We start from the raw sequence: 26,412 nt of genomic DNA, 5'->3' as shown, positions 1-26,412 counted from the left end.
CAAGTGATGACCACTTATAGTGTCTGCTCAGTACATGTGGAACTTCATAGATTATATTTACAGCTTAACAGTTAGTGTTTTTAGCATCCCAGTATAGATCAGTTCAGGCCCCTGACCAGCAGTAAACAGTGTGCAATGAGCAAGATGTTTGTCCTAGAAACTTATTTCACTAAGGTCTGACAGATATTGTAAAATCCAACACTGAAAGCCACTCAAAAGAATGCAGAAGGTCATGATTTCAACACCCAGATGCTAAGCAAGGCCGTTAACTCTCAACTGCTTAGCTGCATAAATGAGATAAATGTAAATTGATCTGGATAAAGGTGTCCATAACAGTTCATGGAATTGTCCATTTTCCTGTGTACTCTTCCAAATTATGGAAAAGGTGTATAACCACATTGTTTGCTCTCTGCATTATATACTCAAACGTTTGTGAACACCTGACCATCACATTTATATGTGGGCTTTCCCCCAAACATTTCTCTGGGATGCATGTACAGGTGTGAGGGTCAGGTGTCCACAAACTTTGGGTCATATCATATATGTATATTTACCTGCATTACCTATATTCAGTACACTTTATGGGCCACAAATTAACAAACTATATGGACAGCAATATAAACTGTATGAATCTAAATTTGGAACATTTTAATGAAATGGAAACTATATGAGAGATGATTCTAACCGGATAAATTGTTAAATCCTTGTTTACTGTCTTCAGGCCTGTATGTAGCAATCAGTAAATAAAACAAACAACAACAAAAAAAAAAGCTTTTACACCACCAAATGTGTGAAATGTTCAGAGACAAATTTTCAGTTTGTTTTTGTGATATGTCATGAACCTCTACACTGTATTGCCAAAAGTTTTGGGACGCCCCTCCAAATCATTGAATTCTGGTGTTGTTTTTCAGGGGTTGGGCTTGGCCCCTTAGTTCCAGTGAAAGGAACACTTAATGCTTACCAAGATATTTGGGACAATTTCATGCTCACAACTTTGTGGGAACAGTTTGGGGATGTCCACTTCCTGTTCCAACATGACTGCACACCAGTGCACAAAGCAAGATGCATAAAGACCTGGATGAGACATGGATTCACTCTAATTCATCCCAAAGATGCTCTATTGGGTTGAGGCCAGTCACCAAACTCCTCCACAGCAAACTCACTCATCCATGACCTTACTTTGTGCACTGGTGTGCAGTCATGTTGGAACAGGAAGTGGACATCCCCAAACTGTTCCCACAAAGTTGTGAGCATGAAATGTCGAAAATGTCACGAAAATGTCTTGGTATGCTGAAGCATTAAGAGTTCCTTTCACTGGAAGTAAGGGGCCGAGCCTAACCCCAGAAAAACACCTGAATTCAATGATTTGGAGGGGTGTCCCAAACCTGTTGGCAATATAGTGTATCTCAGTTTTCAGTCTAAATAAAGGAACCTTTAAATCCTCCCACTATTATCCTCCACAGCACAGCTTCCCATCCCTGGAGTTTCCCTGTGTGGGATTCACTTGCTTTAATACACTCCAGTACCAGTATATATGTGGGTATATAGAAATATAGTACAATATACAATAAGAAGTACATCTTCTTTAAGATAATGGTTTAAAGTGTTTTATTTTGTAAACTTTGGGTGAGGAGTAGGCTAAGGAGAAAGATAAGCTAGTTGAAGCCGAGGTAAATTAAGCTAGCAGAGTATTCCTCTTTGAATCAGTGAATTAGCTGTTCTGTCAGGTGTCTTGAGAAACAAAGAAAGACCAAAATTAGTTATGAATCAACATTTATTAGTTATAATAATTGTATGTACACCAATGGTACAACACATATTGATATGTACGAACATACTTTTATTCCATGGGTACATTTCTTTGCTCATTTTTTATCCTTCCTCAAAAGAAATGCAAAAAAAAAAAGAGAAAAGATACATAAAAAGAACGAGAGGAATTTAGAAACAGAACAGATGGTCCCAGAGGTGAAGGGTGAGAGAGGTTATATCAAATCATTTAGAGTTTTTAATTAAAACATCAATTATGCATGTAGGATGACATAAGAGCAATAATTCTGTGGTACCTAGTGGTCTGTAGGATAGAGTTTGAGTATATTTTCTTGACCTATCCAATTGTAAGAAGAACAAGGGACCAGTTTGCCTTGGGGTTTGCAAGTTTGTACTTGACAAATTGATATAGAATAATAAAAGTAAAGAATATTAGAGGATTAGAGGAAATGGAAAGGGATTATAAACAGTAAATGCCTGTATAAGAGGATGATTGGGGACTGACTATTTTTCTTTATTTCAGAAAGTGAACAAAGACCACTGGACTTGCACCATAATTACAAGTAACATCTCTATTGGACAATCCAACAGAAATCACACAGGAGCATAGGACGTGATAAGAATCACGCCACTAGCTTGTAAAGAAGCATTTAGCTAATTTTGGAGCTTTAAACTTGATCACCAATACTACTTGTGATTAGAAATTACTTTTTGCATCCTAGCTGAGATGCCAAAAACTCATTAGATGCTTTTATAGATATTCACATACAGGTCAGGCCAAGAACAAACACATCCTTATAGTCAGATTTGCTTTTCTTGCCTTCCAGTAAGATTTTCTAATGGCAGACCATAATATACCGTGTATATTATATAGTAAATCATATATATTTATAATTATGTACAATGAAATTGAATGCACATATGACTTTTCCTGCAGGGAACAAACATTCAAAACTTACATTAGATACAAAAATGATATATATTGGATATAGAACATTTATGTGAGATAGCTACATACAGCTATTTAAGCTTAGGAACAAGCAATATATTACACACAATTTTATATGTTGTCTAATCTAATTCATTTTCTCCATGACATAGAAGGTACACTTCTATAGGATTATAAAAATGTCACACAATTAAACACTACATTAAAAATAACAAATTCATTACCTACAATATGTACACAAAGTGCATGGAGGCACTTTCACAACATGCTTTGAAGTAAATGGTTCCAACAAAAAAAAAGAAAGAAAGAAAATGAAACGTCCACACTTCTGTGAGCTGAGGACAGTCCTTATGTACAAGGACATCATCAAATCAACATCTCCTCATAGGTGGTAGTGTTTGATATATGCATTAAGGTTGCGATATGCAGTGATGATTCTCTTGGCACAGAACTCAATGGGCCGTGCGTTTTGCTATGAGATAGCGCTCCTCACAATGTGGTTCTCTATTGAAACAGCTAGACAGCTACAAACATAGAAGTGTTAAGCTTTATTTAAAAAAAAAATAAAATAAAAAATCATACAGCATATCCACGCAATAGATAGTGGTTAATGGTTTTAGAGGCAAGGCAGATTTTAAAAGAGGTTACTAAGCGAATTTATCACAACCATTCATTAAAAAAAAAAATAAAAAATCATGCCTATGTATATGTTTTGTGCACTTTCATTCATAATTTGGTTAATTGGTAATACTCTGGTATCAGTTATTATAATTCTTGAGGTTTGTACTGTCATTGTAGGTAGGTATTGCAGCATGGTGGGTCTGCCACAACAGTCATAGTCATGTTTTGAAGAGGGGAAATATTTTATGGAGCGAGTGTTAAAGGACAGAGACATCTAAGGAAGTTAGGAAGAGCAGTGGGTACCACTAGTACACAACTCTATTGTACTGAGATGCTCTAACTGGTAGTGTTCACTCATAAACTTTTGCACTCTTCCTGCTCTCTTTGACTTTTATTTAACATTGTTGTCTTGCATTTCTCTTTTTCTCATTCAAAATTGCTGATTGTTTAGTGTGCTTTTAAAAAAAGGAAACATGTCAAGGTAATGCGAATTGGAATGTAAGCCATAACATTGTTCCTTAAAATGTGCTTTTCGAATGAGGTTACTTTAAATATATTCCCATTTTTTGAGGGGAGTTGGGGGTGTACTTGCTTAATAGAAAAATCATAGACAGTAAGTGTGATAGAAGCTGATACATACAGTGCAAGCTTTTATAATATAAAGGCAATAGGCAGTTGGCAAGCTGTAAACCCACTGTGTAAATTGTAAACAGTAATCACTCTCCAGCATGTTCAGAGGGCTTAGTATAAAATATTTCGTCTGGCTGCATTAGGAACATGTCTTCCCTGATAACACTGAGTGCATCTTTATTTGCCTGAGTATCTAACGTTCTACAATCTGTAAATAGGAGGAGAAAGAAAGGAGAGTGGAAGAGAATTTGAAGACTTGTGCTATGCATTCACTCATTTAGAGTACGTATTTATCATTTCCTTTTTGGGGCGCAAAAGTTTTATTTTCAGATACTTAATATTTCCACCGATCAAGACAAACGTAACTGTGAATAACATTCTAACACATGCATTTCATTTTTTTTTAAATATACCTTAAAATAGCAATAAAACTGCTTTATTTATTTATTTTTGAATGCTGTGCTAAATATCAGTAGTCAGGCTCTAATGCTGTCTATAAAAGGCAGTGTGTGCTTTTAGGTTAAAGGTAGATTGTTTATTATTCACATCAGTTTTAGGGAATGTCGCTGATACTATGGGCTGTTGCTTGTTTGGTCCGTTTGCTTATGTTCTTATTGGCCCCAATCCCACTTTCTCACATTAGTTCTCTCATGAAAAATTAAGGAGAAAAAAGGGAAAGAGAGGTTTAAAGGTCCCGAAGCAGAAGCATTCAGTCTCATGGCTTGTGCTTTTGATTTCTTCATGGGTGTGCAGTGACCTCTACAGTTATTCTCATTTTCTTGTATCACCAGGGCTCTTATTCAAATTCGTTCCGTGATGCTGGCTAAAAATGAAATTTTTTTATGGAAGTCTGGCATTTGAGAGAGTGTACACCGATTCGACAGAAGAGTTGCTATAATAAAAGAGAACCTCATAACTCCCTCAGTCAAACCTGACAGGGGGCCAAGAGATGATAAATGCAAATGATTCAGCTAACCTCAAGCTTAATTTTATGGTATAGATATTACAATTTTAGCATTTGTAAACCATCTTACTGCTTGTACCAATTTCTTTCAGTACAGTAGGGGGAATTAACACTATCCCCTGGTCAGTATACATATATGCTACACCATTTGAATGGATTTTAATGTCAAGGTGATTATTTTTTTCTTTTTTTGATATGGTGTTGTTACACAAGCCCAGATCTGCCTGCAGATGACTGGGGATCTCAGACACACTTGGATAGTAAAGGCACTAACAGATTGTGCCCAATGGGTCAGAGGTCATGGAGTGAGGTTATCCAGGGGTAAATGACTATTGCTGTAAAAGAACAGGAAGGCATTGGCACTGCACTGGCTTGTTTAACTCAAAGCAAACTGATGGGTTTTTCTGCGTACTCTCTCCCTACGTTCTGAGAGTCATTAACACCATTCAAACATTCACATAATACCAGTTTTTGAGAGACACAGAATGCATATGGTACAGTATATATTAATATCAGAAATACTTCAAGGTATACAATATATTATTTCTCCGTTTTCCCAGCCAACCCTTGCTTTCTGTGCAAGTGTTAGTTCATACAGTAGGCACATGTAAGTGCACTATCAGACAGTGTGATTGTAATCCCTTTTTACATTAGTATAGGTTATTTCAGATAAAATGAACTGTATTGGGGGAATCATAAACACCTAAACTACAAAACCCATCATTTGTTCTGTTTGCATGATTTCAGCAGGTCTTTTTATTCCTCTCTTTGTTCAGTAGATAAAAAGCTTGGGGACTTGAATACAGGAGGATCTGTGTGCTCGCATTAATCACTCTTTCGCGGTTCCTCTTCAATGAGTGCATACTCCGTAGTCGAGCCATTTGTGGCCGCCGAGGTTACCTGGAAGCAATCATCAGCAAAATCTAAACAGCATTGCATATTCAAAAAAAACATTAAAAAAACACCATACAAACATGAGTATATATCAGAGTTGATGTTCGTTTAAATGTTGACAAAATATAGCCGCCTTGACTAATGACTAAGCTACTTAAATTAGCAAAATAAATTACAGCTTGGTCCTAAATGTTGCTTGACTGTGGCATGGATGTTGGTGCCAGGTAAGCTGGTTTGAGTGTTTCAGAAACTGCTGATCTGTGTAATTTTCCACACACACAGCAGTCTCTAGAGTTATGTGTACGGAAATGCGCATGTCAAAGGAAAATGGCCAAATTGTGTTTAGCTCGCAAAAAGGCTATGCTAACTCAAATAGCCATTCTTTACACCCACTGTGAGTGGAAAATTCTCAGAACACACAACATGTCAGCCCTTGAGGTGGATAGGCTACAACAGCAGAGAACTACATCAGGTTCCACTGCTATGACCAGCAACACTGGATAGTTAAAGACTGGAAAAAAGCCAGGCAATTATTTATTTATTTTTTTAGTTTTTTTCAAAATTAACATGTTTAATTTTAGTTATGTCGTGTTTAATTGAATTACTTTAGTTGGAACCATTCTGGCCATTCTTCTCTCTTAATCTGTGTCTGAATGATTTTATGCAACATACAGTGTATCACTGTCCTGCTTGATTAATGGCATGGAAGTTTTGGACATTTTTCTTGTGCATTTTTTTTTAGCTATATTTACTTATATAATATAAATAGTATTAGAACTATCGCTGTAAAGAAATTGTCTATATTTAACATTCTGAGCTATATATATTCACATCACCTTCAACAATCCATTAAAATGTAAAAGCACATTCAAGAGTCCTTGGTATTTTCATGCATGCTGTTATCATCACTGGAATTCCAAAAGCATGCATTTTCATGCAGATCCCACATTAACAGTCAAGATTCATTCAGCATGCATGCTATATTTTATATGACATCCACTACATAAAACAAGAAATAAATAACAGTAAAATAAGACATTATATACAAAGAGACAGAACAACCTATACGTAGGTGAGTGGCAGTATTAGTTCTATTCAGTGTTATTTTGCCAAGCCACTACAATGGTTTGCATCTTTGTGTGAATTAGGTTAGTTAGAGTTAATTTAATCCATACTGGCATGCAAGCACAAACGACGGCAGCAGAGCAGCAGCATTTCTGTCATCCTTATAATACTTCAGATTTCAAAGGTTAAAGTCTAACGTTTTTATGTAGTCTGTGTCTTAGCAACTTAATTAGAGTTGTTTAAAAATGTGAGTTGTTCAAAAATATGTTTTTTATTTATTGCTGTAGTGTTACAAATGAACAAATATATTCACTCTAAAGCTTTTTAAAGGCATGCAAATTGGAGTGCACATAGCCTGACTGGAACATTACCATTTACTGATGATGAAGTGTTTTGTCGCTGCATTTGAGATAAAATAAAAACCTATGGTGCAAAAAAAAAATCCTAGCAGCAATCAGTTTGAATGATTGATTTATTTCAATAATTTCAAGCTGTTTTGAAAATGATGACATTATGTATTATGGCATAAAAGCTAAAAATATTTGAATTGAATTCCACTAGGATTATCTACTTAAATAACATTTACATAAAGACATTTCTGACATTCCAAAAAGATTATTATTATTATTTTTTTACATGATCTAAGTCCTATTTAACAGACATTTTGACAGAAAAAAATGACAGGAAAACTGCTGCCTCAAGAAAATGCCCATTGAAATATATACACCATTGAGTGTGGGTGAATGTGTACATATTTACACTGGCATGGAGAGCACAGACGTGCAGTAAACAACAGAGAAAGGAATGCAGTCAGCATGCAGCAGGGATGAACTATATACAAGTCTCTATGTCCAGAAGCGTGAATTGTACCTTGCACTCATCTACTACGACTGAATTCGGAGCAGCATTGACGCACTGGTTGGAGTTGTTTTCATGATGGTTCTTGAGGTCATCATAATAGGACTGTGTCTTGGTCATCTCTATGTCATCAGACTTCCCATGCTGAGCATCCAGGGCATCCAGCTCAGCTTTCGACAGGTGATACACGATCCCAGCACCGTATGAGTCACCCACCACATTGACAGAGGTACGGAACCGATCCCTAAAATAGAAAAAAGGCAAGTTGGTGTGAGTCTGTAGGAAATTCTTGTCTGTTTACTTGTGCATCATGCCATCTGTTAAATCAACAGCTTTTTCATCACACTGGTTTCATGTCAAGACAAATGAAATTGTTGTAATGTGTTCAAATAATATATACATTTAAAATATTTATAAATTACTGCTAACTGTGAGCACAAGCTCTATCCAAAATATACTCACAGAAGCCAGTCAACAGCAACCAGAAGACTGATATCCTGAGTCGGCAGACCTACTGCTGTCAGAATGAGCAGCATAGTGACCAGACCTGCACTGGGAATACTGGCTGCTCCAACACTGGCCAGTGTAGCTGTAAGACTGATAACAGGGTATTAAACATTTTCACAGATATTACAAAAGGCAAAATATCCTTCTGTATATTTTCTATACACAACAATGGTAAAACACAATGCCATTATATGTATCTGTCTAGTTCTCTGAATATCAGTTTCTGCAGGTTGATTCAGATTTAAACCTTGAAAACACTGGAAAAAAACAGTTCCTCGACCTCAATACAAATATCAATACTAAACCGCTGCAATGCAGACCAGGCAGCTGCTAAGTTTAAATGAATGAACTGTAAATGTCTTATATGTTAATGAACATATAGGACATTGTTTGTCATGTGACCTTCACTCACTGTCAGCTTGAAAGTAAAAACCTCCTGTTGATGCAAAAAATTTTATGTGCTTTTTAGTGGCATCCTAATGCACACATCTAGTCTCAACCAGATGCCCTGTAAAACTTTCCAGCAAGCATTCTAAAAAAAACACAAACTGTGCACATCCTGTTTATATGTGTTCGAACATAATTTCTGTTACAGCCTTAATATACAGGTGTCAGCTATCATCCAGGCATCACTACACATAATACACTCCGGTTTATACAGAACTCTCAATAAATTGAGATTTGCACAGATAGACACACAGTTTTTGCACATAAACAGTTTTTGGCACATCAGCTAGGTCTGTAACCTTAAACACATGTTTTGCACATTGCTTATCTTGTTTTTCATTTCATTCTCCATATTTATTCCTAAATCTCTGTATTTAGTATTATTAATATAAGTATTGCTATATTTTGTAATATTTTATTTTTTGTTATTTGATATATTTTTTGTTATATTTTTGTACCCAAATTTGGGTTTTTTTATAATTATTTTTGTTATATTCCTTCCTATTTTATCTATTACCTGTGTTTATGGATACTGCTGGAAACTGTGAATTTCCCTTTAGGATGAATAAAGTATCTATCTATCTATCTATCTATCTATCTATCTATCTATCTATCTATCTATCTATCTATCTATCTATCTATCTATCTATCTATCTATCTATCTATCTATCTATCTATCTATCAAGCTCACATAAACCCTGAGTCAACTGAAGTAGAAGTACAAGACACACAGCAGACTATGGTTTAGAAACCAACAGTTAGCATTAATCTACAGTATAAAGTATGTGTATGAGTATGTTTGTTGCCCCAGTGACATATTTTATGAGTCTCTAGAAAAAGAAGAATGTGAAATATCTATCTATATATCTATAGATGTATATACACAGGCTTACCTGACTGTGACAATCTGGCCAGGGTCCAGGACAACACCGTTCATCTGAGCAATGAAGATAGCAGCTACTGCCTCATAAAGAGCAGTGCCATCCATATTGATTGTTGCACCGACAGGCAGCACGAAGCGGGTTACTCTTTTGTCAATGCCCAGGTTCTCCTCTAGACAGCGGAAAGTGACAGGAAGTGTGCCAGCACTATAGGAGGGAGTGTTGAACGATCAGTCAAAGATTCGAATCGAGTCATTTGCAATCTGTCAAGTCACTGTGCAATGTTTGAGGAATCCATTCCAGCTTCACTCGTAATCTGGCAAGAAGGAGGCTAAAGACTAAAACATGGTCCCCTGGGAGATTCCGTGATTGGGGTGGATTTACATCATCACAACAGTATTACATGATTAAAATACTTAAAACCTATTTTTTTTTTACAGAGTGTGAATCCAATCAACACATCTTGATGAAACATGCCGAAATTTTCCATAAGCCACGCATTATGGGTTATGTAAAATGTACATTTCAGTTCCCCAACTAAAATATTCATTTAACCCTGGAGAAATTTCCGGAAGATCACAGGAAGAAAAATTGTTAACTAATTTTTTATAAGCATGGTTGCTTGTTATCCCTGTTTTGCCTATTTTTAAGGGGTAAATGGCTCTGCAATTGTGGACTCTTCCTCTTATAAAACCTGGCACTAAATCTGTTATCATAAGTGAATTAACCTGATTTGTTTATAAACAATTTGCTTTGATTTGATTTGTAATTTGATTTGGGAAATCATTTTCAATGCTGTTGAATATCATAAATAAGTTTACTGCTTTTACAGTGTAGATTGTATCTATATAACACAGATGTTGTGCTTGTCAGGGTAAAAAGAGCAATAATATGTCACCTTGAAGCTGTTCCCAGGGCAGTGATCCAGGCTTGGAAGATGCCCATGAAGAAGCTGAAGGGATTTTTTCGCACAATGGCAAAGTAAATGCATGGTAGGAAAATGGCACCATGAATGATGAGGCCAATGATGACTGTGACCATGTACATCCCCAGCTGTCGGGCCACGACTTCCAAATCCTTGATGGAGATAATCTTGCCACAGATCAAGCAGGCAATACCGAAGGGAGAATACCTGTAGATTTCATTTAACGTTGTTTAGACCGCAATTTCAATCACTTGTCAACAGTCACATTTATTTAGAAAAAGAGCTGTGGTGAAGAATCCTATTTCACAGATATCTGAAATGTAATATTATCACTTACCACATGATCATGATGACCAGCCTCATCACAATCTCATTCAGGATGTTAAAGAATTCAATCATAAGCCTTGCTCTCTCGCCCATCTTTCCCATGCAGATACCAAAGGCAATAAAGAATCCAATCAAACCTGAGAGAGATTGTAATGGCTTTGGTATTCAGAACTAAAACAAATTTGTAAACAAAATTCAGATTTCATTCTGCCAAGTATTCCCATACCCAAAACATTCATTCCACTCTTAAACTGTAGGGACTTCTTTTCCTTGAATATGGGAGGAGGCTTAGTGGCACCCGAAAGGAAGTCCTCCATCGTACTGTTAGTGTCATCATATTCTGGCTCAATCTCAACCTTCTTCACAACAGTCTGGATCTGTAAATACATTCAACAGCTCAGTAAGTGTGAAACTGACATTTAAATTTGTAAAAAAAAGTGTTAAAATATTTTATCACTAACCTGCTGGAAGCAAGCTTGCACCAAGTTCTCAGGGAAGAGGTTCCTAATAAGATCAAAAAAGGCATCAAGACTTGAGACTTCATCATTCTTGAGTCCCTCGCCAAGTCCCTCCTTTAGTTTGGGGTTGCCAGGATGGATGATCAGCACCAGTATTACTCCCAGCACGGCAGCAATTATAGTGGTGGTCATGTAATAAATCATTGCTCTGGTACCCAGACGGCCACTAGACTTGGCATCCAGACCTGCAAGACCTGGATTGAGGATATGTAACCGGTTAGTGCATCTAGCTTTTATTTTCCGAGATGTATAATGACCTTTATCCTGGTGACCAGATGGTTTAGACATGGAGTTACCTGTGATTAAACTGGAGATGATGAGGGGAAGGATAAGCATTTTTAGCATCCTCATTAGAATGTCTCCAGGGAATGCAATTACCATGACAATGTTGTCATCGATAGGAGAGGCCACACGCAGAAGCATACCAGATACAGCTCCCAATATCACACCTGGGGAGATATTAGATGGAAAATAGGACTGAGGGGAGGAAATGAACAGATTCATTTTTCACAGACCCATTCATTATTCATAATTTCTGGCATGTAATTTGCAAAGATCTTCCAAAAATTGAAAATCTGATAAAATATCCAGTAGTCTGGTTGCCAACACACAGATTTAGAAACCCTTGGTATTACTGGTCTGTTTTTTGTACACACTACTGAATAATATTAATTAAAAAAAGACAAGATGTGAACTAAGAAGAATGAAAGGACATAAAAATGCATTGTATCAGTGTAAAAAAACAGACACAAATATCCCATATAAGGAGCAAGCAGGGTCTCTAACCATGTCTTTGAAGGCAGGTATGGCAAGAATGGTCCTTCTGAACGCTAAATTGGAAACCATGTTGTGGCCTCCTTAAATAATTTCCCCAGAGAGTATACAAGGCCTGTCTGTATTAATGGCCACTCTGTGGACCAGTGAACAGTCAGTCTGGAGCCCTCACAGCCAGACAATATAGTGTGCAGGAACGGTGGCCCATCTACCATGAAAGCAGACATGTGTCTTTTGTTCTTGTGGCAAAGATAAAGATCCAGAGAAGCTGTTCAATAATGCTTTACCTTATTAAAGCACACCTGATTACTTAGCAAGCATGCCCTTTTCCAGCAAAATCCTCTTTCAATCAAGCCTATTGACTTCTAAAACACCAGGAACAGAGGAATAGTGTCTGAGAGTCTTTTAGTCCATGAAATATGCCTAACATAAATATATATATCTTAAATGGAATCACTACTCTGCTTACGCTCCCATTGCAGTTCTGAAAACAAGCAGCTGGGTGCTATATGCCATTTAGATATGCCCTAAATACAGCTGCATGTGTTTATTGTACATGCACTTAAGGCATGACTTCACATGTGATGTGCACACAGAGTGACATTGTGTTGTTTATGTACTAAAATCCACACTGTGCTTGCTCAACCTGATTAACTTTGCAAAAAGGAGTCATGTCTAACAGTTTGTGCCTTTTAAATATACCCCAAAATTAAGTCAGCGCTCACCGCACACCTTCACTGCCGAAATTTTGGTGCAGTGACTTGCATAAAAACTAAACCCACTTGAAATTTCTACAATTTTCAAGTGTTACAGCCTGGATAGATGGATGTAATTGGGGGCTTAAATGTTATACAACAACACAGTACAGCCCATAACATTCCCCATAAAAGCCCATAAAAGTGGAAGAAAATTTGAAAATAGTTAGCATATTTATTTAGAAACCAAATAAATTATTAAATTATTCTAAATCAGAAGTCACATAAAAATCTGAATGGAGTCCATTAGTGTGCAAATATCAACTCCAGTGTAAATACCCCTGCACCTGGAGGGACATTCAGGTGAGCAAGCAAGAGGCCAGGGATAATTCTGAAGAAGCTAGAGAGATCCACAGTTCAGATAAAAGACAAAAGTCCTGTTATTAAAAATTAATAATAATAATTATAATAAGTAAAATCTTAGAACAGATTGGTTAAGCATACTGTATGATGGATTTAATGAAAAGGGCTGATGGAGATCTGATACTCACCCATAACAGTGAGTGTGAGGAGCAGGTTCTTGCGCATCTTCTGGCAGATGAGCGCACATTTGGAGCGTGGTGTGGCCTCGATGGGCTCCAGGTGGCTCTCATGCATTCGTACCTCCACTTGCTTAGGCATGCTATTGGCACTGTAGGGTCAGACAGAGAATGAAGATGATGTTTGTAATCTGTAGCATTAAAGCTTCAGAGCGCACTGGGAGAATGAACTGAACTGCACTGTACAAAGTAAACAGTTACTTAGGAATAGGAACAGATGGATGAGGGTTGTAGTGTGACTAGGCTGCTGATGATTAAAAGCAAAAAAAAGCAGATTTTGTCTGTAGTATACTTTGCAAGAGACACTGAGCTGTTAAGAAGGAACAGATGTTAAGATGTTGGGAGTGCTGTTGAGCTCCTATCACAAACTCTTCAAATGTGAATTTATGTGAAACCAGGCATTAGTTGTATGCTTGTCAGCGACAGAGACTAGCAGAATGACTTGCTTATGTTTTAAAAGGAATCTCATGCAATAATCTGGGTTTATTCTATTAGTGTGCATTTCTTTATGGTATATTTTGAAAAAAGTAGTTTACGCTTGTTTTGTGTTCATACTGCACACTGCATAGAGTAATGAGTTCTATCCATGACCTGACTGCACCCAGAAATATATAATGCAAGTGGCTTGGTTACACATGGAGGTTCTGAAAACAAATATACGACCATTTTGCATCAACTCCCTACAGTATAATCCAAAAGCTGCACAGACTTTACACCCTCCGTAATCATGTTGTGAAGCTCACACTTTTCTTAGAAGTTCGGAAATCTGACAGACTGCCTATTAGATGTTTTAATTAGTGAGGCAAGTCTGAGAGAATGTGTGTGTGTGGGTGTACGTGTGTGTGTGTGTGTGTGTGTGTGAGAGAGAGAGAGAGAGAGAGACAGGTGTGAAAACAGAACATACTGGCTTTTTTTCTCACTCATGAAGGACTCATGAACAGTTTTCTCCTACAGTTATACCATATGGGTGTCAAATTAGTTATTTGAGTAAATATACTCAAGAGGATTGAAAACCCACTGCAGCAGTTCTCAGTGTTTTGGTGATGAACAATGAGCTACATGATCTTACACTTTATATTGTATTACAGTGTTGTGTAAAAAGAGTAGCTCTGTGAAGTAGAATATGTAATCAAATTCTTACAAAGGGGACACCTTGTTCCTGGAGTCCAGGAATGCAACATTGGCCCTTGAGTTCTGAATGAAAAGGACGACACTTCTCTCCTCCCTGTCTATCAGAGCAATGCTAATTGTAGAGATCAATTGTAGGACATTCCTAGCACCTAATAGGGAAATTATTGGTCATTTATTGGTACATTTACATACTCTTAGATGTTGCAAAAGCAGCAGTATAAAGCAGTAGTTTAATTTATTTCAGAAGAAGAAGAACATGTTGTCCATGCCCTTCTACACAGGTAGCTGTGACATAGCCTACATAGTGTATGGAATGAGATTGGACTATGTCTAATGGGGTGTGTGTGCGTGTGTGTATATGTGTGTTGTTTAGGTATGTTCTTACCTAAGCACCTTTTGTTAGAAAAGTAAGTTGTCTTGATAAAACCATGATGGAAAGGCTAAACGTTTCCGTCCTAATAAGGCACTCCCTACAGGCCCCCTATAGGCAGAACAGTTGGTCAACTGTCAGGCACACAGATGGAGCCCCATAATAGTTCATATGTGTGAATATGTAATAGTGGCATTTTACCACTAAGGCCTCTCAGCAAATGCTCTGACACCTTCCTGACGAAACGAGTCCAGATCATAAAGAGTGAAAAGTGCTAGCTTACATATAGGATCAGTGCTATTGTGTGTTGCTATAATGTAGGACAACAAGAACTCTAATATTTGTTAGTGAGCCAGCTGGTAGAATAACATTGAAAAAACCTTTAACTTAATGCAGGATGTCATTCAATTAGGCCTTTTCAAAGAGTTAAGGTCTTGCTGAAAATGGTAATTGAATTTCTCAACAGCAAAGGCTAATAAATGAAATAAAATAAGAAAAAAAACAAGGCACAGACCTAGCACAACAGATTTCAGGGCAGCCTTGTGAAAAGGTTAATATGTTTTTCCTCAAGGTGCCAATCACAATGACGTCTCTGCACCATCTGTCTTATCAAGCCTTAAAGTGAAAGCTATCTCCAGTCTGACCTCTCATTTTCTTTCATTTCTTTTAGAGTTTATTCAAATTTAGCCCATGGATCTCAGCTGCAGTATTTAATGACTTTACTAAAATAATATTAACAGATATATTTCACCTGCTAAAGTTAACAAAAGGATTTCTAGCTTTTCTACTCCACCACAACCACCACCACCACCACAATGAAGGCTACCTAAGTTCACTCAACACAATGACTCTTTAATAGAGTATATGTATGACCCACTCTCTATTCCAATCACATATCATGACCTTTCATCCAGTAAAACAAGGTCACACAAACCACGAGCTACATGCATCACCATGCAGTAAAGTCAGGCTAATATGCAGCAAGGAAAGCCACAGGCCCTGTCTCACTCTGGCCAAGAGATAATGCAGAGAGCACACTGATTCATGATCATGAATATTCTGAGGCTGTTTCTTCCTCCCTCATTACATTCAACACAACACATGAACCTACAAAAACACGGTGTGATCGCTGGACAAGTGCTTCAAGCAATGAGATTCAGAGGTCAGGGGTAAAATACTCTAAACAATATTATGTTATGTCATATGCAATTTAAAGAACTGATGGAAAATATACAAATGAATTAAAACCATAAAGGCAAAAAAGTATAATCAAGCATGTTTAATAATATGCAGAGATAATAATAATAATCTTAAACTAATATTATGCCAAGCATTTAAAGCTGTCAGAAAAGGAAAAATACTGTACATTTGAAGCAAGTTTTTAAAAACAAATAAATTAAGGGAAAAAAAACCTTACGTCATTACAGTTTTTCCTGAAATATAATATCCACCAGGCTCTTCACTCCAAGCTGTTCCAGCTTTAAACGTCTCTCAATAAATTAAATAACAAATCTTTGACTTCCAGTGTTCCAGGCTCCAAACTTCCCACTAATGATAACTTCCAGATTGGCTTCAGCTTTTTATCCTGTGAGCCCCATAAAGGCCTTTCCTTCCACTCCAAATCCAAACCCAGGCCACCTCCAGGTTTCAGTTCTTGACTATAAGGACCAACAGCAAAGCCTCAAGTCCTGAACCCCATCCACCAGTCTAAGTCCATCCCAGTGAGACGGAGAGATTGAGATTTTCCAGAGGAGGTAGCTACTGTGGGAAGGAGGAGTCTCTAACCTTAATCCCCCAGAATGCATTCTTACCCACTCTCAGGACCAGTCTCTATGCAAGAACCACTACCATGATAACACCTCATCAAGGATAAAATATACTTTTAAAAAGTATATTTAAAAGACACAACATACTTAAATTCAGATTTTTCTTTTCTAAAATTCACAAAAGTACACAGGATTTGAAAATTTAGATAGATAGATAGATAGATAGATAGATAGATAGATAGATAGATAGATAGATAGATAGATAGATAGATAGATAGATAGATAGATAGATAGTTAATTTTATTTTGAAATAAAAAATTGTATTGGACCACATAACTGCCTACTTTACTATGCATATGACAATAAACTCATTAATCTTAATACAACTCAATCTGGTCTTCCTTCCCCTCAGATTTGCAGTGTGTAACAATAACTAAGGGCACAGTGCTGCTGCTAATCCCCAGTCCTACAATAATCAGATTTATTATTAAGAACCGAAACTCTAGAAATGAGTGTATTATGCAAAAATGGTGAATGAATCTGAAATTAATCCCAAACGCCATTTTACACCTTTGAGTACTAAAAGAACACCGCTAGAACAATGTATCTCTTGTTCAAAAAAGCAATAAATCCATTAAAAAGTTTGGTTGAAGAATGAAAACAGAAAGCTGGAGTCACATTAAAATGGAGTGAAAGACAGCTCCAAGGTAACAGCCATTGGAATCCCATCACTTTTTAAGGGGCCTAGGACTTTTTTGTTTATAAAGAATCTTGATGTATAGGGAATGTATAGGAAATGTGGACATTTGTGTGCATGTGCTGCTGTGTGAAGCTCACACTTGCCAGCCAAAAGGGGCCAGTGAGAGGCATATTAATCTCTCTCTCTCCATCTTTCTCACTCTCTTGGCTAGCACCATGTGAAGTTCCCCTGCTACCCCTCTCCTCATCTGAGAACTCTTTGTCCCATACTCAAACAGTGTCAGTGGCCCCTGCTATCCCATAACCCCCCACCCCTCTGCACCCAGCCACGGTGCCCAAGCTCGGCCTCCGAATTTGCATAGTGGAGGGAGGGATGGTGGGCACATGCAGAATGCCAGCTCCATTTAGGCCACTGATGTCATGCCTGTGCCCACCGTGGGAGAGCTGTAGAGGGGCTTAGAGGGTGATGGAAGGCTCTTTCTCCTCTCTCTCCAGCCCTTCTTTTCCGGTATGAATGAATCTTTCAGAAACGGCAGCCCATTGTGCAGAATAATCGACAGCGATTATCCCGATTTTATGCTGCCTTCCCGGAGAGAAGTCTTTCTCTCTTGCTCTCCTCTCCCTCTTGGACTTACTCTCTTACTCTCTCTCTCTCTCACTCTCTCTCTCACTCTCTGCATCTCCAGTCCTTTCATAAAGGATGCAAGGCAGTGATGGCCCTGACAGGTTGTCTTAGCAACCACAGAAAGAAAAGAGGGAAAAAGAGAGAGAACCCTTGCACCACCCTGGCTCAAGTCACCCAAAAGAACTAATAAAGAAGCAGCTGAATAATATAAGGATAAATAACTATATATGTGAGGAGATATACACTAATGGCAAATTCCATATAAGTGGTATGGAAGAACCAGTTCAAAACAATGGAGAACCAGCAAAAATTCTGATTATTTGGGATACATTGCATTCCTAATACATCTTTTCTTAAACTGTAGTAATAAAACCATCAGAAAAGTTTATTGCACTGATTTTGTATACCCATGTCCATCTCAATATCTTAAACTCTGCTGCATTCATGAAGGCTTTAAGAACTGTAAAATATAAATTTTACTCAACAAATCATCTAAAGACTAGATTATTTGTTTGTTTATTCATTTGCATAAATATATAAGTTGTGATACAAAAAAAACATCAACACAAGCACAATGTTTCCTCTCGATACATTGAACATGTTTCATATGTTCTCATTAGCACGCATTGTGAAGGATCTATATTTGCTAGATACCCCTCCCCCACCTCCTGCTCTTTTTTGGGAGCTCAAACTCTTGCCATGTTGATCTCCAGGAGTTTGGCTAGATCGTGAATCTCGTGGGCCTCACACTCACATATCCAATTTTAACCATCAAACAACAGCAAATTAGCCGCATTAATATGAGCAAATTATTAAAGATCATTTATATTTGGAAGTAGCAAGAAACAGACCTTTTATTAATTGTTCCAAGCTATTAAGTTCCAGTCGATTAAAATCTCTCAGTATGTCAGACAATTTCAGGTTGCTTAAGGAGTTGTATTTAGAACAGGATGAAAGAACACTGCAGTCAGTTTCAGTTGTGCTGCAGGTGAAAATAGGGGCAGAAATGACTATGACCCTCTGATAATCAGTGACACACACACACAAACACACAGCCTGACGTCAGAGCCAGCAGCAGCTCAAAATCTGAGCAAATCCAGGCAAAGGTCAAATTACTGCTGTAGGATGCAAATGCACTTAAACACATGCAAAATACAACATGCTATTGGCTGTACATGTGACGTACTGATGCTATATATGGATGTGGTTAAATTCCGATCTGCTAATGAGTCAGTTGTGCAGTTATGCAATGTCTGTGGATACCTAATGACACCCTACATACACAAGGCACGAGTTATTGGTCCATTTGCTTTCATAGCAGCCATATCTTATATTTAAATGGTTGTTATGGCAAGGAATGTAGTCATTAGATATCCTCTGGCTTTGCATAATTATACAGTTAACTCACAATTACATTGTCTCTAACACTGATTCATCCTTTTTATAAAAAAAATGTACAAAAACATTTTGGCACAAGTATCTGTCAGGTTAATAAAAGAGAGGAGATAACGGAAGGCGAGATTTCATCTGCTGTTTATCTACCTGAACATAAACATGCTACTGGCTATTATATCCAATGCTATCAGCATTGGCAAAGTGCTTTGCTTTGTTTGGAGCGACCTTGTTGTTTTCATAATGAGGAGGTGATTAGGGAATTATGGGAAATTTCCATGCCACTGCATGTAGAGGGCTTTCACATGTGAGCAGCTCCATCGCAACTATGTGCTAACAGAGCCATTACGCCAAGACTGATAGCTAGAAAACACTAGAGGATACTTATTCATGTGGTAAATAGCAAATAAATAAAATTGGGCCCTAGAGATTATGGACTTTCACCTTTTCTGCTCTGCTCTGTTTTGTTTTCTGCCTTACTTTCATCCAATTCTTGCTAGTCTAATGCTTTTTTTGGTCATCCATCTCTACTGATAGAAATGACTCGACTCTCAAGAACTCGGTCCAAATCCTCAAGGGTTCATCAGTGTTTAATATCTGACTGCTGGAGATCTCATATTCACCCTTTTTATTGATTAATACATTCCAGTGGGAAATCTCCTGGCCTTATCAAGAACATCAAATCCAAGCTTTATGATTTGCACCAGCATGTGTGTTTAAGGACTGGTCGTTATGATGCATTGCACTTGATCAGCTCAGTTCAGCTCGAATCCCCATGGATCTCATTAAATCAGCCTGGACCAACACTCCTCCCCCACTCTACTACTCATTCGTACAGGAATAAGAACACATACTCGGAGAGTAAGAGAGAGGGACAATGGAAGACTGGGGTGATGGTTCTACATTGAGGTAGCTGATTGGGTCAAAAATGGGAAGTGGTAAGAGTTTTATGCAGAATGGTTTGACCGCAGAGACAAACATTTCACACATAACACACAAAACAGCAACGAAGCAATGAAATCTCTATGCATGTATGTATATAAAATGGGTCATATATGTTGTAGGCATATGGATATGAAAATGAATTAACTAATTTCAAAGAAGGACCAAAGAGGTTGCTGTGTGCTCACTGCTCATACCCTTAATGTGTTTATATCAAAAGACTGTAAATTCTACCAATTACATCAACTTGCATAAAAGCCATCTATGATTTTGAATGCTCAATGACAGAAATGCTCAATGACAGAAAGCCAGTATTGGAATACTGGGTTTCTGTCATTGAGCATTACTGTCATTGAGCATTCAAGGTGCTTTAGAAATTGATTCAGCAACTGGTTACAAACAGCTCTGAATCAGTGAAGCTCTGAATCAACGAAGCTTTGTTTATTTGTTTATCCAAATTCATTTGAGGAACATAAACAAATAAAACCTGAACTCCACAACCTGCAAAAGACCTGCAATGGAATGTGGTTCATGTAGAACTATGTCCAATGAAAATCATGCGCCACATTTAGAGAATGCCTTCTTTTCAATACAAGCACACAGTTTCGCTAAAAGTTTCATCAGAATCATGCAGATGATAAAGATGCTCCAAATACTGCCGAGGGTTTTCTTATGAACGTCCTTAGCATTATGCTTAATTAACAACTTTTCATGAGTGCAAAACATAAAACTGATCTTTATTAACATAATACCATTCTTATAGTTCTAGGGTTTTATGAACCCAAAACCAGAAAATGTCTCTTCCAGAAAATCTTCCATCTAGATCCTCTTTAACTTTACAAAAATCCTTGAAGAATTATTTTATTGTGAGCACTCTTAAAGCAAAGCTTTTTCCAGCTGTTAAACTATGCAGCATATTTACTGGAATCACACATAGCCATTGATTTAGACAGTCTCCTGGTATGGAAAACAGCCTGCAAACAGCCACTGCCTGGCTGACCCTGTACTTCCTTTTGTTAATGCGGCTGGGCATCAGGGAATGAGATGTGAAAAATGGCAATACAATGAATAATAATGATGTTCAGTTGTATTATGTAATTGATCTGCTAATTAGTTGTCTTTACTCTAGAAAAATGAATGCAGAGTCACCAAATCTAGAAAATTCTAATGTACTGATAAAGCTTGAACAATGTACTGTAATATTAGCAGTAAGACATGAACCTATTACTATGGGACAAATTATAATGCAAACTTTTACTACTGAACCTAAAATCATCAATATCTATAAATTATGGTATTGTTTGTTGTTGAAACTTCAAACACAGGTGAGAGCATTCTGAAATCTAACCATCCTGACACTGACTTTTCATGCAGTGAAGAATGGCACACCGAAGCAAAAATGTGCAGTAGCTATGGAGCCTGCATGAGAGGTCATAGGTAGGTGGACAGACAGATGGATAGATAAATACATGAATGTGATTCCTAATTAACCAGCACATGGTGTGGTGAGCCAAGTCCACCACAAAACATCCACTGTGTTGGGCCAGCCATTGAAGCAAACCGCTCTTGAAATGCGCCAAGTGCAGAGGAATAATAGAGCAGTTTATAGGGCTCCATGCCCATTCACAGGCTCCCTGCGATGGGAAACTCTTCATGCAAAGGTTCAGGAGGGGTTTTTTAATTGTTTCCTCATCTCTCTCTCTCTCTCTTGCTTTCAAAAGTAGGACTGACAAAGAAGCAGTGAAGGGGATTGTTTAGTGTTCCGCTGGTCCAGGCCGGAGGTAAACACAGACAGCCCTGTGTGCCTCCACGGGGTTGCTGGGAAGAAGTGGGTAAAGCACGGCAGAGGAGGAGGAACGGGGGCCCTCCGGAAGAAGAAGGTGGTGGGTATAGGGTGCTGTAGTGTCTCCTGGGGAGAGCTAACATTGTGAGTGGCATCAGGGTTCGCATGCGTGCCCGTTAAGCTCAAGTAAAAGTGATGAAGCTCTACGAGATTAAGTGAGTAAGTGGCAGCTCAGCCCTCCGCTCCCACAGCTCCGGCTATTTACATACTCAAGAGTTTGAATTAATGCCCCACAGTCCCTGATGCTGGCACAAAGATGCACACAAAGCTTCCTCAAAGGCCCATTAGAGACTTAGCTGCAAATTAAATGAGGGATGAGAGGATAGAAGAGGAAAAGAGAAGAGGGATGCAGAGATGCCCTGAGGTTCATCCATGGTTCTTATAAGAGGTCTGAGGTGAGAAGAGATTGTTCTGCTAACATTTGATTCTCCAGAGACACCACTCAACACTTTTTCTTCTCCTTCATTAATATGAACAGAAAGGGCAGATTCCACCATACATTCAGAGACAGTCCAGAAGGGTTATATATATATATATATATGTAATGGTCGAGTCAATTAATAAAATAGATCCATTCGAAGGCTAGATAAGCATGGTAGCCCAACTATTAGATATACATATATTTCTTTAACAAATAGTTCATTCATCTCAGTAACTGCTTTATTGTGGTCATGGTGGTCACTAATATAGAGAACAATCACAGAATAAACCAGTCTGTGTACTGTCTTTTTAATCCTCTATCAATTTTTTTCTATGAAATGATCACCATTAAAACATATTCTATTCTAGGAACAGCACACCTACAAAACAAGAACATAACAGTAAACACATGCAATCAAGATCATAAAATTAGACAGCATGAGTCAACTGGTGTTGTTCTTCCACAACCACACTTTAGGACTCATGATTATAAGATTAGAAATATGATTATTACAGCATTTGTATGGAATTGAGGCTCAAAACAATCACTTGACTGCATAAATGACAGTTCTTGCACACATCTTTGCAGATGGAAAACTTTTCTGTAAGAATTTGATGTCATTTCTTTGAAAATGCCTTTCAGTTTACTCAACACCGTTTGTGAAATTTGTCTAGCTTTAACAAATTTCATGTCAAGTGATGTGTTTTTTATTGTCATTCCTCTATATAGCTTGTATTCACTGGAGCGAAGATACACACACAACACACACAAAATCCACTTTAGTAATAACACTTGTACAACTGCAGTTATCTATGTAGATACAAGAGCTTCAGTTAATGTTCACGTCAAACATCATGCTGATTTAATATGTAATATCTGTGACTTTAACTGTGGCAGGCTGGTTTGAGTTTTTTAGAATCTGCTGATCCCTCTCTGGGATTTTCTCACAAGAAAGTCTTATTTTTATTATTTTTTTTACATGTACTGTATCTGTATGTGTAATCTCACTTTTCTAGAGTCAGTGGATTGAGAGACTATACCATTGTATTTCAACTATATTTTGATCAGATTCCAGTAAATGAAACATAGCCAAGCCTCTCTCACCATCCCAAAGGATTTATTTTGTCCAGCCCTCTAAATAGCTAAAAATGTGTTACCAATTTGTTAAATGTAGAATCATCTGGGTAGCAGATAGTCTACAAAGGCGTGAAGGATGTTTATTAGAACAGTGATGCATGTCTAATACAAGCTTTTCTATTCCGGTGTTCTAAGTCTCAGGTGAATAGCTTGGTTTGTTAGCACTGCTCTCGGAAATGTTCACAGATTTTAGCACTCCAGACAGTGGAAAGAGCAAGTGACTAATCCCTGCGCTCCTTCAAATTCATTTATAGTCTACACAGGCACTGGATGAGCAGGAACACAGGAAGAGAGAAAGAGAGAGCTAGAGGGAGAGATGTGGCGCAAAACAGATGGACTAGGACAGGGAGGAGTGATGAGGAGGATAGAGAAAAGGAGTTGGATGGCTTGGAGTTTGGCAGTGTCTCCATGTTCCCATGAGGATTATTCAAGCACTACAGTAGATGCCGCCCAGTACCACCCTGTCCACAGCACTGAATAGACTGAATAGACATGTGCACATGCATGCACACAGACACACACACTCCAAAGTTTACACTACAAGACTATCTTTTCCCACATATATTATCACTATTCCATTTCTCTTTTTTCTCATTTCTTCTCCTTTTCTGTGCAATTCTTAACCATTTTCAAGAGGAGCAGTTTGCCAGGTTAGGTTTAGCTGCCCCAGGCATCAGGCACTGACATGATCTATCACTTGTCCACCCCCCTAACCCACCCACTTGCCACATCACCACTTCCCAAAACTCCTACAGCTCCCCAAATGAACAGAGCCCCACTGTCCTTCATCTTTTCTCTCCTTTCTCCCTTTTTGCACTTGTAAGACAGATCTAATGGATAGGCTTGACTCCCTACATCTCCCTGTGTCTTAAATTGACAGAAGATAGATCCTGTCCGCAGACAGAATTTGCAGAAAAAGAATGCTCTTGGTCCACTTTGCATGCATATATACACATGTACACATGAGGGAAAAGACAGATTAGCGTATCATTGTTGTTCATCTGAGCAATAGGAGATGTAGATGATAGACAAACTTTAGTGTACCTATATACAATATTGAAAAAAAAAAATTAATAAGCACACAAATAAACACTGTTCATTTTACCATTTAAAGGCTCCGCCCTTCCTCTGCTGTAAGGAATTTAATGAGAAGGGCCTCTAGTCACAAACAAAACAGATTACCTGCATGGGTCGTCTCACCCTTTCAGATTTCCTACACAATCACACAGACCACAGCATTCCATCAGCTACAAGCCTGAGGGCAGACATTGCCCTGTGTTTAGATCTTGCACTGGAATTTCAAACAAAGAACGATCCTCCAAGCCCCATATAGTCTTTTGGCCAAATCTATCTATCTATCTATCTATCTATCTATCTATCTATCTATCTATCTATCTATCTATCTATCTATCTATCTATCTATTACAGAATTGTTTACATGTGCAATTTTAACATTTCCCATATGTTATGTTTCATGCATGATATATTTATTTCCACAAGATTTAATTTACTTCATATCATATCATATCATGTCATATCATAGATCTATTATAATTTAAGAAGTTAATAGGTGAAGAGTTTTTTTCCTTGATAAAAATTCAATTGCCCTGGACATGCTTTAGTGATTTATTTATAGCAGTGTGCAACTGTAATGAGCGACTAATGTATATCTATCTATCTATCTATCTATCTATCTATCTATCTATCTATCTATCTATCTATCTATCTATCTATCTATCTATCTATCTATCTATCTATCTATCTATCTATCTAGCTATCTATCTAGCTATCTTTTTTTCTGTCCTAAGTCACCTGTCCTATTTTACCCAAATCATAACTGTTCTATGTAGGAACTAGTGATGCACATGGCCCTGTTATGTCTCGTGACTTCGTTACAATGCTGCTCTTCTTCATTAGTATCGCTTGTTAGTCATTTAGAATCAAATGAAGTAAGTGTCAGTGAACCAACACGTTTTATACCCGACCTATAATGTAGTGAGCAATGTAAGAGCTGACTGAACACTGCTTGGTTGTGGTTTTTTCCCGGAAGCGTGGTTGCGCGCAGCTCTGGAGCGCATTGTTGCAATGAAGCGCGCGCTCATGTAGCGCGCATCTACTGTCAGTGAGACTGAACTGTGAACTCAGGGATGTTTAATCCTCTTGTTTATTACATCCTTAGCCGGGTTTTACAAACGGGTTCAAAATACTTGGGTTAGTCCTGAACATTTAATTATTCACAGACTTCCATCAATATAGACAAAATCCTGGCAATCCTTGCACTAAACAGAATGAGACATGGCTGTAAATTATACCGTATAATATAATGCTCTGACTAGACTAGATATAAACTATTCTAGAGAGCACACATTGTGAATGATAATTACTGTAGCATTATATCTGATCTAGTTCAATGAAGAGTTTCATGGAAAACATGTGCCTTTGTCAGCTGAGAGACTCACCTTTGTTGTCAACCTGGGAGAAATCAGAGGCTTCTTTGGCGCTCTGCTCTCTCGCATCCACTTCTTTGGGTGAAGAACCGCTGATATGTCGAGAGAGAGAGAGAGAGAGAGAGAGAGAGAGAGAGAGAGGACGATGATCTCTACTGGGTAATCCGTGGAGCTCCGAGCTCAACAATCCCACTGAATGAAAGCTGCTTCACTGACAA

The 26,412-nt window shown here is 37.9% G+C and overlaps 1 protein-coding gene across 4 annotated transcripts; it reads right to left on the bottom strand.

Annotated features, from left to right (window-relative positions):
- Positions 1–1,756: 1,756 nt before the first annotated feature.
- slc1a2b (solute carrier family 1 member 2b) lies at positions 1,757–26,412 on the bottom strand. 4 transcript variants are annotated; one of them, XM_058408936.1, is made up of 12 exons: positions 16,340–16,662; positions 14,938–15,033; positions 13,374–13,513; positions 11,650–11,802; positions 11,297–11,547; positions 11,062–11,212; positions 10,846–10,972; positions 10,482–10,715; positions 9,596–9,790; positions 8,211–8,345; positions 7,761–7,992; positions 1,757–5,831 (listed from the first exon to the last, which is right to left on the bottom strand). In XM_058408936.1, exons 3-12 carry the CDS (start codon positions 13,501–13,503, stop codon positions 5,757–5,759), a joined length of 1,683 nt encoding a protein of 560 aa, XP_058264919.1. In that variant the 5' UTR covers positions 13,504–13,513; positions 14,938–15,033; positions 16,340–16,662; the 3' UTR covers positions 1,757–5,756. The 4 variants fall into 4 exon arrangements, with proteins under 4 accessions (XP_058264919.1, XP_058264916.1, XP_058264915.1 ...); XM_058408933.1 differs by lacking the exons at positions 14,938–15,033; positions 16,340–16,662 and adding an exon at positions 26,207–26,412; XM_058408932.1 differs by lacking the exon at positions 14,938–15,033.

Source organism: Hemibagrus wyckioides, linkage group LG14, assembly GCF_019097595.1.
Source record: "Hemibagrus wyckioides isolate EC202008001 linkage group LG14, SWU_Hwy_1.0, whole genome shotgun sequence".
NCBI classification, from domain to species: Eukaryota; Metazoa; Chordata; class Actinopteri; order Siluriformes; family Bagridae; genus Hemibagrus; species Hemibagrus wyckioides.
This window is presented reverse-complemented; position numbering and strand designations above follow the sequence as displayed.

What these genes read in the sequence shown, in the direction of transcription:
- slc1a2b (XM_058408932.1), bottom strand. An exon ending in GAGTGGAATGAATGTTTTGG is followed by an intron (nt 10,973 to 11,061) that starts GTATGGGAATAC and finishes AATCTCTCTCAG; the next exon opens with GTTTGATTGGATTCTTTATT. An exon ending in GTTGCTGTTGACTGGCTTCT is followed by an intron (nt 7,993 to 8,210) that starts GTGAGTATATTT and finishes TTTCTATTTTAG; the next exon opens with GGATCGGTTCCGTACCTCTG.